The sequence below is a fragment of the Leopardus geoffroyi genome, chromosome A2 (genome assembly GCF_018350155.1).
Source record: "Leopardus geoffroyi isolate Oge1 chromosome A2, O.geoffroyi_Oge1_pat1.0, whole genome shotgun sequence".
NCBI classification, from domain to species: Eukaryota; Metazoa; Chordata; class Mammalia; order Carnivora; family Felidae; genus Leopardus; species Leopardus geoffroyi.
The window spans coordinates 77,995,502-78,011,126 of record NC_059331.1 but is presented as its reverse complement, the minus strand read 5'-3'; the positions used below and the strand labels follow the sequence as shown (position 1 = coordinate 78,011,126).

At 38.4% G+C, this 15,625-nt stretch overlaps 1 protein-coding gene across 1 annotated transcript in view; it reads left to right on the top strand.

The window, feature by feature from the left end:
* PRKAR2B (protein kinase cAMP-dependent type II regulatory subunit beta) overlaps positions 1-15,625 on the top strand; it is a 104,022-nt gene that overhangs the window by 80,697 nt on the left and 7,700 nt on the right. The window contains exons 5-8 of the mRNA XM_045494462.1: positions 4,634-4,740; positions 7,741-7,894; positions 12,430-12,531; positions 14,265-14,339. Coding sequence (XP_045350418.1) covers positions 4,634-4,740; positions 7,741-7,894; positions 12,430-12,531; positions 14,265-14,339 — 438 coding nt within the window. The remainder of the gene's footprint in view (positions 1-4,633; positions 4,741-7,740; positions 7,895-12,429; positions 12,532-14,264; positions 14,340-15,625) is intronic.

Genomic DNA, 15,625 nt, shown 5'->3' with positions numbered 1-15,625 from the left:
GGAAATCCCCCTTCTACCCCTGCCTTCCAGCAGCCCAGCTTCTCAGGAGCCATGTTCTTTTAGTGTTCTCATGGTATTTCTTTAGGGTTATACTATGTATAGATCAGTACATTGTTTTGTTTTTGTATTTTTCAAGTTTTAATTTAAATTCTAGTTAGTTAATATGGTAAAATTGGTTTCAGGAATAGAATTTAGTAATTCATTACTTACATATGACACTCAGTGCTCATCACAAGTGCCTTCCTTAATGCCCATCAGCCATTTAGCCCATCCCCCCCAACCCCCGCCAGCTTCCCTCCAGCAACCCTTAGTTTGTTCTCTATATTTAAGAGTCTCTTATGGTTTGTTTCCCCGCTCCCCGGTCTTTTTTTCTTTCTGTTATTAATATTATTATTTTAAGTTTATTTATTTTGAGAGAGAGAGAGAGAGTAGAAGAGGGACAGAGAGAGAGGGAGACAGAAAATCCGAAGCAGGCTCTACACTGTCAGCACAGAGCCCAGTGTGGGGCTTGAACTCATGAGCTATAAGATATGACTGAGCCAAAACCAAGAGTTGGATGCTTAACTGACTGAGCCACCCAGGTGCCCCTGTTTTGTTTCTTAAATTCCGCATGTGAGTGAAATCATATGGTATTTGTCTTTTCTCTGACTGACTTATTTCAGTTAGCATAATACTAGCTCCATCCACATCATTGCAAATGGTATGATTTCATTCTTTTTGATGGTGAAGTAATATTCCATTGTGTGTGTGTATACACACACACACATACATACATACTTACCACATCTTCTTTATCCATTCATTAGTTGATGGACACTTGGGTTCCTTCCATAATTTAGCTATTGTTGATAATGCTGCTGCTATAAACATTGGGTTGCATGTGCTCCTTCAAATTTGTATTTTTGTATCCTTTGGGTAATACCTAGTAGTGCAATTACTGGGTCTTAGGGTAGTTCTATCTTTAACTTTTTGAGGAACCTCCATACTGTTTTCCACAATGGCTGCACCAGTTTGCATTCCCACCAACAGTGTAAGAAGGTTCCTCTTTCTCCACATCCTTGGCAACATTTGTTAATTTTAGCCTTTCTGACAGGTGTCAGGTGATATCTCATTGTGTTTTGATTTTGTATTTCCCTGATGATGAGTGATGTTGAACATCTTTCTTTGTGTATGTTAGCCATCTGGATGTCTTCTTTGAAAAACTGTCAGTTCATATCTTATGCCCATTTTTTAACCGTATTATTTGTTTTTTGGGTGTTGAGTTTAATAAGTTCTTTATAGATTTTAGATACTAACTCTTTATCTGATATGCCATTTGCAAATATCTTCTCCCATTCCATAGGCTGCCTTTTAGTTTTGTTGATTGCTTCCTTTGCTGTGCAGAAGCTTTTTATATTGATGAAGTCCCAGTAGATAATTTTTGCTTTTGTTTTCCTTGCCTCTGGCAATGTGTCTAGAAAGAAGTTGCTATGGCCAAGGTCAAAGAGGTTGCTGCCTGTGTTCTCTAGGATTTTGATGCAAATATTAAAGACCCACAGCTAATATCATCCTCAATGGGGAAAAACTGAGAGCTTTTCCTCTGTGGTCAAGAACAAGACAGGAATGTTCACTCTCACCATTGTTATTTAACAATGGAAGTCCTAGCCTTGGCATTCAGACAACAAAAAGAAATAAAAGGCATTTAAATCAGCAAGAAAGAGGTCAAACTTTGACTACTCTCAGATACCATGATCCTTTAGGTAGAAAACCCCAAAGACTCCACCAAAAATTACTAGAACTGATATATGAATTCATCAAAGTTGTAGGATATAAAATCAATGTACAGAAATATGTTGCATTTCATTATGCCAATACTGAAGCAGCAGAAAGAGAAATCAAGGAATTGATCCCATTTATAGTTGCACCAAAAACCGTAAGATACCTAGGAATAAACCTAAGCAAAGAGGTAAAAGATCAGTGTATTGTTTTTAAATTTTGTTGGCAGCAAACTTCCCACAGCATTCTGCCCAGTTCTTCTTTTTACTGAACAATAATCTGTATTTATGGAAGTTCCATATTCTTTTAAAAAATTATTTGTATCACTATTTATAAAAGTTTAAATTGGTAACATTTATATATTATAAAGCCATATCAAGAAAACACATTAACATTTTGCTGTTGTCTGATTTATTAAAATTGTATAACAAAGGAGGACCCGCATCATTAAAATAACATTGAAAAAGAAGAACAAAGTTCAGGACTCACACTTGCCAGTTTCAAAAATTTTACTACAGAGCTCCAATAATAAAAATAATGTGCTACCGGCATGGACAGACACATAGAACCAAGGAGTAGAATTGAGAGTCTACAAATAAACCCTATAGTTTTGATTGATACATTTGATCTGATGTCCATTTGATTTTGACAAGAGTGCCAAGACCATTCAATGGGGAAAAGAACAGTCTCTTCAGCAAATGGTGCTGAGACAACTGGGCATCCACACACAGAAGAACCAGATTGGACCCCTCCTTTACACTGTACACAAAGATTAACTCAAAGTGGATCCAAGACCTTAAATGTAAGCTCCCAAACTATAAAAACGCTTCGAAGAAAACACAAAGGTAAGTGTTCATGACCTTGGATTTAGGGAGACACCAAAAACAGGAATATGAAAAGAAAGAAATTGGACTTCATAAAAAATAAAAATTTTGTGCATCAAAGGACATTATCAAAAAAAAATGAAAGACATTCTGCTAAATAGAAAATATTTGCAAATCATATATATAAGGGCATGATCTCCAAAATCTATAAAAAACTCTTACAATCCAACAACCTAACTTAAAACTGGGCAAAATACTTGAATAGACATTTCTCCAAAAAAGATTTACAAGTGACCAATAAGCACGTGAAAAAATCCTCAACATGGCCAGTCATTGGGGAAATGTCAGTCAAAACCTCAATGAAATACCAGCGCAGCCTCACTAGGGTGGGTAATTTTTTTTTTTAAAGGAAAATAACAAGTGTTGGTGAGGATGTGGACAAACCCTAGTACATTGCTGGTGGGAAAGAAACTGCTTTAGGCACTGTGGAAAACAGCTTGGCAGTTTCTCAAAAAGTTAAACATACAATTACCATAGAATTCAGCAGCTCCACTCCTGGGTATAACCCAGAAGATTCAACATAGATATTCAAACAAATACTTGAATATGAATGTTCAATATTCATGCCCAACGTGTCAACAATCCAAGTGTTCATTGATGGATGAGTGGATAAACATTATGGTATATTTACAGTGGGGTATCATCCATCCATAAGGAGGAATGAAGTATGATAGACCTAGAACAAGGACAGACCTTGAAAACCTTACTTACGTATACTAAGTGAAATAGTCGATGGATAAGGTCATATGTTTTATGATTGCATTATATGAAATATCCAGATTAGGTGAATCCATGGAGACAGAAAACAAGTAGGTGTTGCCAGGAGCTAGTCGGAGGGGAGAATAGCAAGTGACTGCTTGGTGGGCACAGGGTTTTGGGGTGCAATGAAAATGTTTTGGAACTAAGAAGTGACGGTTGCACAACTTTTTGTGGCCAGTGAATTGTTCACTTATGGATAATTTTATGGGAAATTTTACCTCATAAAAACATTTTGTATATATAATTCATCTGAACATTTTGATTGCCATTAGTTTTAATATTTAATGGCTAAAATACACTTTAAGGATGCAATTAAATCAACTCTTTACAGACTCAATCACTGAAGTGCCTCCACTAAATCCCTGGGTACCACAGAACATAGTTTGAGAAACACTGAGCTCTTTTGTGTATTCTAGGGTCTTCAAATTATTCCTGTATTCTGAGGAAAGATTTCTTCGCCTAGTTTATTCTCACTAGCTGAAGTTTATCCTTAAGCCTTGTCAACCATGCTTTAGCAGAATAAAAATTTTATATAGTTTTAATAGTTGTTGAAGAATAGTTTGAGGTTTCTGGCTTCCGTTTTAATAAATCTGTCCTAGCGAGGCGAAAGGTTGCTTCTTGAGGAGAACCTTAGTGACAAAGAAGAGTGATAAAAAATTTGCCACAGTCATTTTTGGTTTTGCTTTTGTTGTTTTTCTGTTCCGTTCTATTTTGGTTTTGGTGCTAAACCAAAAAGGATTGGAGTTAGAATTTGAATTCAGTAAGTTATTTAGGTAATCTCTATGTAAATTCTAGTGATGACTAATATAGGGAAGTTTTAAAAACAAGGATCTTGGAAAGACATTTGCAATAGTTCTTTACTAACCTAGGTATTTTAATTGCCCAGATTATATTTCACATTTAAGGTATATGGTGGTTTGGTGTTTCATTTTTCAGTATATTAGTGATCTTTGCACTGAAATATTCTGAGGTAGCCAATTATAATTACTTTCATTCAGGCACTGAATATAAGAGGAAATATATAATCTTCTTATTTGTATGTGATAAGGAGGACTGTGTGTGTGTGTGTGTGTGTGTGTGTGTGTGTGTGTGTGTGTTTTGTAACACTTAGTGGCAGTGATGGCATTTCGATTTCTTTGAGCTTGTTCACAGAAATACAAAGCTGATTATGGTTAGCCAAGAGAACATATTACAGATAAACATAAGGATTGTATCTTTTCTTTAAAAAAAAATAGGAGCAGATGTCTCAAGTGTTAGATGCCATGTTTGAAAAATTGGTCAAAGAAGGGGAGCATGTAATTGATCAAGGCGATGATGGTGACAACTTCTACGTGATCGATCGGTAAGTCTCGCGTAACTTCACTGATGCAATGTAATGAACCTCTCGTGTAAAATCTCAGCGGTTCTCCTAATGACTGGCAAATTAATATTTGATCGTTGCTGTTACCTCTTTATTCTTAGTACTACATAACAGGCACCAGAAACCTGCTGTGAATACGTGTGGTGAAATCACCTTAGAGCACGGAAGAAAGCATAGTTTATAGAAGAACTGATGATACTGGTTTGTGAAATCTATAAATCCCAGTCATTTCCTGAGAGCTACCTCATTTATTAACTTCTGCTGGAGAGGACGCCTGTTATAGTTAGGACGGAAGCAGAGCACGGCCTTGGGGGTGTCGAATCCTATAATTCAACCTCTGTTATGTTTTTTAAAAGGTTCTTTTTTTTTTTTAATGAACTCTAAAGTAAAACACGCCCATGGTAGGAGAGAGTAGTTTATGCTCTTTCCAGAAATTGTTCTGCATTCTTGTGCATTAAAAGCGTTATAGAGAAGTGATTTTAAAGCACTGTAGAGAAATTATTTTATTTCAGTGAGAAGGCACGTGTTCGTACTGAAAATGTAATTTCAGAAAACTTAAGTGGTGCTTTACTTGATCAGCGAACCATGTGCTTTAAGTGACAATTAGGTAAGAGCCCTAAACTGTTAATGGCGGAGCAGTCTGAACTCAGTCTTTAGGTCTTCGCTTTTGGAAAGCAATGATAAAGTGTTTACGAGACCATTGGCATCCCCTGCCCCTCCCATTCCAGGTGCAACACAGGACTTCTCCCTGCCGGTTCATTGGGTTATATTTGCTGCTCTGAGTAGAGTTGTGCTCAACTCAGAACCTTGCAGAAAATCGCAGCCATGTGTCTGCACAGGCCTCGTTTCTTGACTCGGCCCTCCTACATCAGTGATCGAGCATGCTCTCCGCATCGAGGGTGCTCGCTGACTCCTCCATTCCCTCATCCCTAATGCCTCAGTGACCTGTAGAGCTGTTGGCAAGATGGTAGCCAGGGCTAGGGTGAGCTCTCCGATTTTAGAACAGACCCGTTTATCCCATACGTAAATTAAAGTCTTGATCTTTGTGTCATTAACAGCCGTCATCAGTGAAACACCTCAGAAATTCCCTCAGCTTTTAAAGTGTATTTAACTGTAGGGGTATATGAGAAACCCAAATGTGGTTAAAAACTCCCTTACATTTCCCTTTTCGGTTAGCTCCTCATCACCCATTTGTCAGGTGAAAACTCCCAGGCACAGGGAAGTGACGGTAGTCAGTTAAAGTCAGCCAGCCCAGCATCCAGGTCTCTTGGCCACTGTTTGTGGTCTTTCCACGGCTTCACACTGCCTGACCCCTCATGTTATCAGGGAAGAAATCTATATGAAAAGGCAGTACAGATTATAGACTGACGTGATCGCAGGTGACTGATAGTTATTTTACTTCTCATCAGCACACTTGTTGTGTATTTTATTCTGTTCAAAAGAGGAAATGTAGAGAATGTGTTTAGTGCAAGTGTAGATAGTGCCAAGAGAAGAAGTAATCTGTACTTGAAAAACAGTCATGAAACAAATTTTAGAAGGTATCCTTGAAAAGCCATTCTGTCCATGAATATACAAGCCAGTTATTCTCTTATTAGTATCTTTGTCTAGTTTCTAACGTTTTTTTGTTTTTGCTTTTGTTGTATCCTTATCATTCATAATCCTTTCCTAATCTTCAAAGCTCTCTCTTTTTTGTTTTTGTTAAGGGTTTAACCAACACGATAAAGGCAAAGAACTTCTGCCAGCTGCCCTCCTGGTGTTTCGGCCAGCCTTGAAGCCATGTTCTCTGATAAAATACAGTGTGTGGAAAGACAGTCCTCCACAAGAAGAATGCAGTTATATAGAGAGAGGATCTGTCAAATATGTAGCACAGTGCCATGCAGACTGAGTGTTACTTGCCTAGAATAAGAACCCAAATAAAAGATAAGCACAGAATAAAAAGACCTACAGAAAGACCAGAATCAGATAGTCTGAATTTCTACCACTTTTTGCTTTAGATTGGGGTGTCAGTCTACAATAAAGGGCCAAGTGATGTAAAGAGCTCTAGTAAATTTTTTAGGCTTTGTAGGCTATGTGGTCTCCGTCACAACTACTCAGCTCTGTTGTGGCAGTACATATCTGCGATCAGTAAGCCGTAAACAAACCGTGCGTCTGTGTTCCAGTAAAACTTGATTCATGAAAGCAGGCAGCCAGTCTGTGGGCCATGCTTTGCTGGCCCCCCCCTTAGATTATAAAGGACCCTTGTAAGTGTTGTACAATGGTGCTGACCAAATTGTTAGAGCTGTATGTTTTTTTTTAAAGTTATTTTCTTCTGGGCCGCATGGGTGGCTCAGTTGGTTGAGTGTCTGATTCTTGATTTCAGCTCAGGTCATGATCTCACGGTTTGTGAGTTCGAGCCCGGCGTCGGGCTCCATGCTGACAGTGCAGAGCCTGCTTGGGAGTTTCTCTCTGCCCACCGCCCCCTGCCTGCCCCCCTCAAAATAAATCAACATTTTAAAAAAGAAAAGTATTTTCCTCTCATTTCAGAAGTAATACATGTTCATGTGGGAGACAGAACCTCTTTAATTAGGTAGTGAACATTCTAGAATCTTTCACTATTCTTAATGCTCAGAGATAAATACAGACAGCTTTGTTTCATACACATTCCTTCAGAAGGATGCCTACACATACACTATTTGGTTGTAGTCTTCTATTTTCATCATTTATTTTATTATTGTAAACTTTTATTGTTTAGTCTCTTTTTCCACCACAGACCCATGTATGGTCCTTACCCTCATCTAGGTGATGGTGTCTTCCTGCTTGTCTGGCACAGATGTTGTCTCTGGCACATACTGATGCCCTTTTATTCCTTGTCAACCAACAGAGGAGAAAGGGAAGCTGGAAATGGGATTTTTCTTGCACAGGGCTCTTCTCTGAAATTATGTTTGATAGTGATGAGATTTTGCTTGAATTATTTTTACCTCTTACTTTTCATATGTCCAACAGAGGAACGTTTGATATTTATGTGAAATGCGATGGTGTCGGAAGGTGTGTTGGTAACTACGACAATCGTGGGAGTTTCGGTGAACTGGCCTTAATGTACAATACGCCCAGAGCAGCTACGATCACTGCTACCTCTCCGGGTGCTCTGTGGGGTTTGGTGAGTGAAATATTTACGTGACTTTGTCAATGTTGTTATGACGGAAGCCAGGTAGATGGAATTATTTTAGTTCTAATAGCTGGATTTCTTTGCCATCCTCATCAGCCATCAGGGTATTTGTTATATAGTGGATGCTGAACTGTTGGGTCTGTGCTGAGACTGTGCTGAGTTAAATCTTCACGTTCTTTCCCTGATCAAGTCAGGAGCGTAGCCTCCTGGCCCTGGGAAGGATACTCAGATCCAAAATGCTCTTAAAAACCAGCCACCCAGGCAGATGCACAGAGCCTTCAGTGTTGTGTTTTCAGATAGCTTTCCGTGGTGTTATATTATCTGTGCTTCCCAAAGTGTGCCCCCCTCCCCTGCCCAGTAGCATCTGTATCACTTGGGTACTTGCTGGAAATGCAAATTCTGGGGGGTCCCACTTACCAGTTCGGGCCCACTGACTCAGAAGCTCTGGAGATGGGGCCCAGTGATCCGTGCTTGAGCAAACCCACCATGTGACTCTGGTGCCTGAGAGCATTTGAGAATCCTCCATAAACAGATTCTCTTGGTGTGCTATAAATTGGTAACAACTTGGCATTGAAAAGCAGCTGGGTAGAGAGAGAGTACTTGATGTCAGTGCTTCTCACACACATGAGAATTACTTTGCAGGAGGCGGGGGGCAGGGGGTGGTTAAAACAAATCCTTGCTGAGGCCCCACCATAGACTAATTTAATCAGACTCTGTAGAGTTGGGTCCTGGGCTTTTAAAATGAATTTATTAATAGTGATATTTGTATAAGGCTTAAAAGTCAGTTTAAAGACACTTGGGTGAGGTGGGAAGGGAGGGTCTTTTCATACGTGGTATCAGGGTGCAGAGTAGCCGATTCTAGAAGACTGTTTAAGATGGTGCTTCTCAGACTCCAGTGTGCTTACCTGGGAACGTAGTTAAAATGTAGATTCTGGTTCACTAGGTCTGGAATGAGGCCTCTGATTTTGTGTTACTCATAAGCTCCCAGGGCACCCCAGTGCTGCTGTGCCCAGAACACTATTTAAGTAGCGCTGATTTAAGGGCATGTTTGTGATACTTGTATTTTCTTTTTAAATTGTTGAAAACAGCCCACCCTGTAGTTTCAACACAGATATATTCGCTCAGGAATCCTTTTGTGGAAGGAAGAGAGGTTGAGAAATTGGAAGTCTGTTAGGATCTGGTTCCCAAGGACTATAGTTTTACAGAAGTAGCACATTACTCGGTGACGTCTCAGCATTTAACTGTGAAGCAAATTCAGCTGATAAAAATCTCTTGCTCAAAGAAACAATACATACTGTATTTCCTCTTATGAGAATCAGGCAATTATTGTTTACATAGTAAAGATGTGATGGGTCTCATTTTCAGATGTACAAGAAAAATGGGAATTGTTTCACACAGGAGGAAACTCATTGTCATCTGAAGTGTTTCAGGGACTATTAAAGATTTGAACACCCAAAGCCAGCTAAGTAGAAACTCCTGACCTGACCAGACCAGGCTAGGTCCATAGGAAGTGTTTGCCTGTCATCAGAATGGTGGGCTGAACCCACAGTCTGCTGTGAGCTGTTTCATTAAGGAAGGCACCAGTTAAAAATGTATTTATTCCAGGGGCACCTGGGAGGCTCCGTCGGTTAAGTGTCCTGGTGCACCTTAAACTACGTATGGAGGTCCAGCATTTCCCAGCGTGTGATACTCAGGCCATCAAGAAGGATCAAGCATTTTCAGAGATTTTTACTCATCTATAGATGTTATTAAAGTGGGCAGTTTGTGATGGTCACCTTTGGGTATGTACATGACCACAGTGACTTTTTAAAGATTAGGATAGTGAACATATCACTTAATGTTTCAAACCTGGTTTTTGAAGAGCAACTTATCAAACTAGCCCCTTTTCAGAAAAAGTCGAGTAGAAAAGATACTTTTCTTTTAAGGCCAACGGATTGGAGCTCTGCCATATATGTGCAGGTATAAAGATAAGCACATCCCAAGAGAAAAGTCCTTTGTGGACTAGTCTGACTTTGTAAATAGGACTCTTCGCCTTAGGAGATTAACTGATGTGCATGACCCTGCCCATGATTCGGGAGGCCATGATTGATGTGGCTAGGGTGAAAACTTTTGAAGTGGGCATTTCTGGATTTTAATTATATGTCACAGTGGGTGTGAAGAGGTGGGCCACGAATAAAATTTTTCCCGAGATGTACACTACTTTGTGGTTCGTCTCTAAATCACTAAACTATTTCTAGTCTTCTCTTTTTTGCAATTAACTCTGTCCATTAAACAGTGTTGCAGTTGGTTCCCAAACTGATTATGTATCAGAATCACTTGGGGAGCTTTTATGAACTATAGATTATTGAGCCCTACATGCAGACACTGTTTGAGTCATTCAAGTCTGGGATCTGAGAAACCTTTGTTGTTGTTGTTGTTGTTAACGCTAGAGCTGATTCTCATGCAGACCCAAGCTTGGAAATTATTTTAGTAAATGTACTAATTACCTTGCAAATTTTTCTCTTTTAAAAAAAGTTATTAGGATTGCAGCTCCAAATTACAGCTCTTGTAAAATTGTAATAAACTAAATGGGGGAACAGGATGTTTGCTTTGCTTTCCTAGAGACTTATGCTCTCCACACTCGCATTTTTTCCCGTCCTACCAGTTCAATTAAATTCAGCCTTACTATGTCAGTGCAGTAATTTAATAATTAATGAACATAACTCCATTTTATTTTATATTAAAATGGTGTAATTGATTATCAGTGAATGACTAATTATGGGGACTCTTTACTATGAACTATTATGAATAATGTTTTGTAGAAATTTTTCAAAATAGTTTGTAGGAAAACCATTTTTGAGCTGTTTATTATCTTTAAAATTCTCCCTACTTCCTTAATTGAGTTCTGTATCTTTGAGGTTAAGTAGTGTAAACAGAGGAACGTTTTAGGGCCCTGAGAATGATAAACACTTGCATTCAGCTCTGACAGTCAAGAAAGTCATAGTTTCTCTGTGCACATTTTTTTAAAAAAGAAAGACTCTGACACACTGTGGATATGACAACCTAGCATACATGATTTTTTAAGGTCTCATAGTTGCCTTAGGATTAAAAAAATTTGGGGGGTGCCTGGATAGCTCAGCTGGTTAAGTGTCTGACTCTCATGATCTCACAGGTCATGATCTCACAGTTTGTTGGTTTCAGGCCCGTGTCGGGCTCTGTGCTGACAGCTCAGAGCCTGGATCCTGCTTCAGATTCTGTGTCTCCCTCTCTCTCTGCCCCTCTTCCTGTCTCTCTCTCTCTCTCAAAAATAAACAAACATTAAAAAAAAAATTTCTAATAGTGTTTTTCATGTATTTTTTTTTCTGCAGCCCACATCAAGAAACACATTAGCAAATCTCACAACCAGTGCATGTGTATGTCTGTCTTTGTGTATAACTGAAATAAATCCCTAAATAACACTTTACTAAAAGATGTGCATGCTGAGATTTTCTATTCTTTATTTTTTATAAAAATGCTGGTCATGGATGAAGGGGGTCAAAAGGTACAAACTTCCAGTTATAAAATTCATACAACCTGGGATGTCATGTACACCATGGCCACTGTAGTTCATAATACTGCATTGTATATTTGAAAGTTGCTAAGAGGGTAGATCTTAAAAGTTCTCTACTGGAAAAAAAGAATTCGTAACTATGTATGGTGATGAAAGTTAACTAGACTTACTGTGATCATTTCTCAATATATATGAATACCAATCATTGTATTGTACTCCCCAAACAAATTCAGTTTTATAGGTCACTTATACCTCAATTTAAAAAAATGCTGGTATGTTCCACTGAAACGATTTTGTGACACTCTTCGGCTGTCATCCACAGTAAAGAACTTGTGCTATCCTGAACTCAGAGACACACAGTCGTGGCTTCTAGAGACGGGGTGGGGTGGGGGGGATGTTGGTCAAAGGGTACAGATTTGCAGTTACAAGGTGAATGAGTTCTGGGGATTGAATGAACAGTATGTATGGTTAACAACATTGTATTGTTGCTAAGAGAAGTCTTAAATGTGCTCCTTACAAAAAAGAAAAGGGTAATTATTATGTGAGGTGGTATTAACTAACTCTCTGTGGTAATCATTTCACAAGGTATATAAGTGTATCAAATCAACAAGTTATACCTTAAACTTACGCAGTGTTATAGATCGTTTGGATCTCAATAAAGCTTGGAGGAAAACCAAGATGAGCCTATTGCCTTTTTTTAAATGGTGCAATAGCGCCACCTTGTGGGTTGTCCCAATTACACGTTGACCAGATCTGTTCTGAATTAAAAGAAACTCATGTTTCCTTTTAAAAAATGAAAGTAATATTTTATATGGGTGTATATTTTATGGTTGAAGAAATAAAAAATCTGCAAAGGATAATAATGGTAACCTTTTATTTCAAAGTCTTCAGTTATTGTTTGTTCCTTATAGGGAATAGAATGAAACTACCTCTTCAAACTTTTTTCCTAATAAAATCTGTCTTGTAACTGTATTTGTATCTGCTGTTCTGCCTTTAGGACAGGGTAACCTTCAGGAGAATAATTGTAAAAAATAATGCCAAAAAGAGAAAAATGTATGAAAGCTTTATCGAGTCACTGCCATTCCTTAAATCTTTGGAAGTAAGTATATGTATATGCTTTTGTTTTATTTTGCTTTAAAATGTTTGGAATATTTTGTTCCATAGAAAAGGTTCTTTGAATAAAAATGTATCCACATTTTTAGTTGAAAGAATTAAATTGTGGTGTTTGTATAACTTGGTATTTCTTTTACTACCCATGACTGCATTTGTTTTATTTTGCTTAGTTTTACAAGTAATAGACTTCTGTGAGTATCTATAACATATTTATATGTGGGTTTTATCTAAAAGCAGACCTAATAAGTATTTACCCAAAGAAAACAAAAATACTTATTCAAAGGTTACATACATCCCAGTGTTTAAAGCAGCTTTATCTACAATAGCCAAATTATGGAAACAGCCCATGTGTTCATCCACTGATGAACGGATATAGAAGATGTGGGACATATACAATGGAATATTATTCAGCCACAAAAAAGAATGAAATCTTGCCATTTGCAACGATGTGGATGGAGCTAGAGAGAGTATAATGCTAAGTGAAATAAACCAGAGAAAGACAAATAGCATATGATTTCTCTCATGTGGAATTTAAGAAACAAAACAAATGAGCAGTGGGGGGAAGTAAAGAGAGAGAGAAACCAAGAAACGTACTCTTAACTATATAGTTGAGAACAAGCCGATAGTTACCAGAGGGTGGGGGTATGGGTAAAAATAGGTGACAGGGGTTAAGGAGGACACTTGTGATGAGCACCGAGTGTTGTCTGGAAGTGTTGAGTCACTGTATTGTGCACCTGAAACAAATATTATGCTACATGTTAACTAACTGGAATTTCAATAAAAACTAAAAAATAAATAAAAGCAGACTGAAAATAATATATAAATGTAGGCAGTAGCACTAGTTGTGCCTTTACAGGGACAGCTTGTCAAAACGGTGTGTCCTCCCTGTCCTCTCCTTCCCAGTCAACTCTGCTGTTTACTCCTCTTCTCCTTCCTCTTCACATTGGCATTCCAGGGTCTCTTCTGTTTTCCGGCTACACTTACGCACTTAGTGAGCTTGTCGTATCCCCTGGCTGTAAATACTGCCTATATGTTGATGCCTCCTGAAATTGACATCACTAGGCAAGGTCCCTCCCTCAAATGGCCGATATATTTAACCTATGCCCTAAGGTGTCTAATAGATATCTCAAACCTAGTGCGTCCTCGACCTCCTCCCCCATGCCTTCCCCATCTTACTGCACCTTGGCCAGAAGCCTTGGGATTCATACTAACTCTTGTACTGAAATCTCCTTCGGCTGGGTTGTCAATACATGCCTGGTAGAGGTTCTGGCCGCATGACAGAATGCATATGAGGCAGCTGTTAATATGTAGCAGCATCTCTTTTAAATGAAAGGAGATCAGGGGCTGGAAATCCAGATGCCTTCAGATTTGGGCAAGTAACATAAAGGAGAAAACGAAGCCAGGATGGGATTTGGGTCAAGCTGGACGACAAGTGCTCCAGCTAAAGATCAGCAGCTAGTCTCCCACAGCTTGTAGCTGGTGCCATGTGCAAATGTGGGCTGGGTGTTGTGAGTCTCCTTCCTGATTTTTCAAGAGAAGCTGAAAATTAAGATTTTTATGAGAAATCTATTTTAAAATGCTGGCAGTTCATTAATCCAACACACACACACACACACACACACACACACTGCTGGGTTTATTTGGCTACCAGTTTTTAACTTCTGAAATAGGATTACCCAGATCATCTGTGTGATATTATCTTTTTTTTTTTTTTTGAAGGTTTCTGAACGCCTGAAAGTGGTAGATGTCATAGGCACCAAAGTATACAATGATGGAGAACAAATCATTGCTCAGGTATAGTCCTTTTTAGGTAATTCACCTTAAGGTTATATTGCGAAAGGTTCTTAACATGTCGCAGATCTTGACCAATTTTTCATATGTGTCTATAATTAGTATGCAGTGATGGATTAAATGATTATTAGTTCCACCAAATGACCTGTTAAAAGTGGTTTCATTTATAGCCATTAAGCTATCTGAATATTTTTATTTATATAATTAAGTCCCGATGAACATGTATTAAATCATCACATGGATTTCTGGATAATTTTATTATTTGTACGTGACATGAAATTCAAATATATCTAAACAATAAGATGTTGTTAATGATCAGAAAAAACAGGTGGGTATTCCTCGAGATAGTAAGGACCCAGTAGATGCACTGGGAGTTATTGCAGAGTTTTGCACGATGAGTTCATGATGAGACCTCCTGGGGCTGCTCCCTGAAAATTAATCAAGAAGGGAACACACTGCACCCTGTACTTTTTAGGTTTCTAGGCACTAAATGGGGGCCAACGTGCTGTTTAACCCCTAAAGCTTTTCTAAGATCCCAGTTGTAACCTTGGTTACAATACAGCTGCGGGGAAGTAGGATTTATGAAAACAGTTTAAGTTCACAGACACAGCTACAGATCTTGTATTAACTTGTATTTCCTAGTTATAGTTTTGAAGTATTGAGTGAATGATTTAAACAGATTTTAAAAGATTCTGTAATATTTGTTTCCAGATATTGATACCATATTATAATCTTTATCTAAAATATTGTCTCTTCTGGGGTGCCTGGCTGGCTCAGTCAGTAGAGCATGGGACTCTTGATCTCAGGGTCGTGAATTTGGGCCCCACGTTGGGCACAGAGTCTACTTTAAAAAAATAAAAGATAAAGAATACTGTCTCTTGATATATGTGAAACAAGATTCAAGGTCTGTGAGACTTGAGGAAAGAATAATTTTCTAGAAGGAAAATAAGTAAATCCCTCTCTCCTATCACACATATGCATGTATACACAGATTAGTCAGGGATTGGAGAGAAGTGGAGTCAAATTAGAGAACAAGGCTAAGGTTCTACAGAAGTTGAAAAATAACAAAGTACAGAGCACTTTTGAAATGACTTTTTTAGCCTTTTATTTTGTAATAATTACAGATTTGTGGTAAGTTGCAAAAGTCAGAGAGGTCTCATGCCCTTCTGCCCCACTTTCTGATGGTGCGTCTTGCATCACTACAGTTCAATGTCACACCTAAGGAACTGACAGTGGTATGATCCATAGACCCTGTTTCACCACTTTTACATCATTTTGAGCACAGTTTT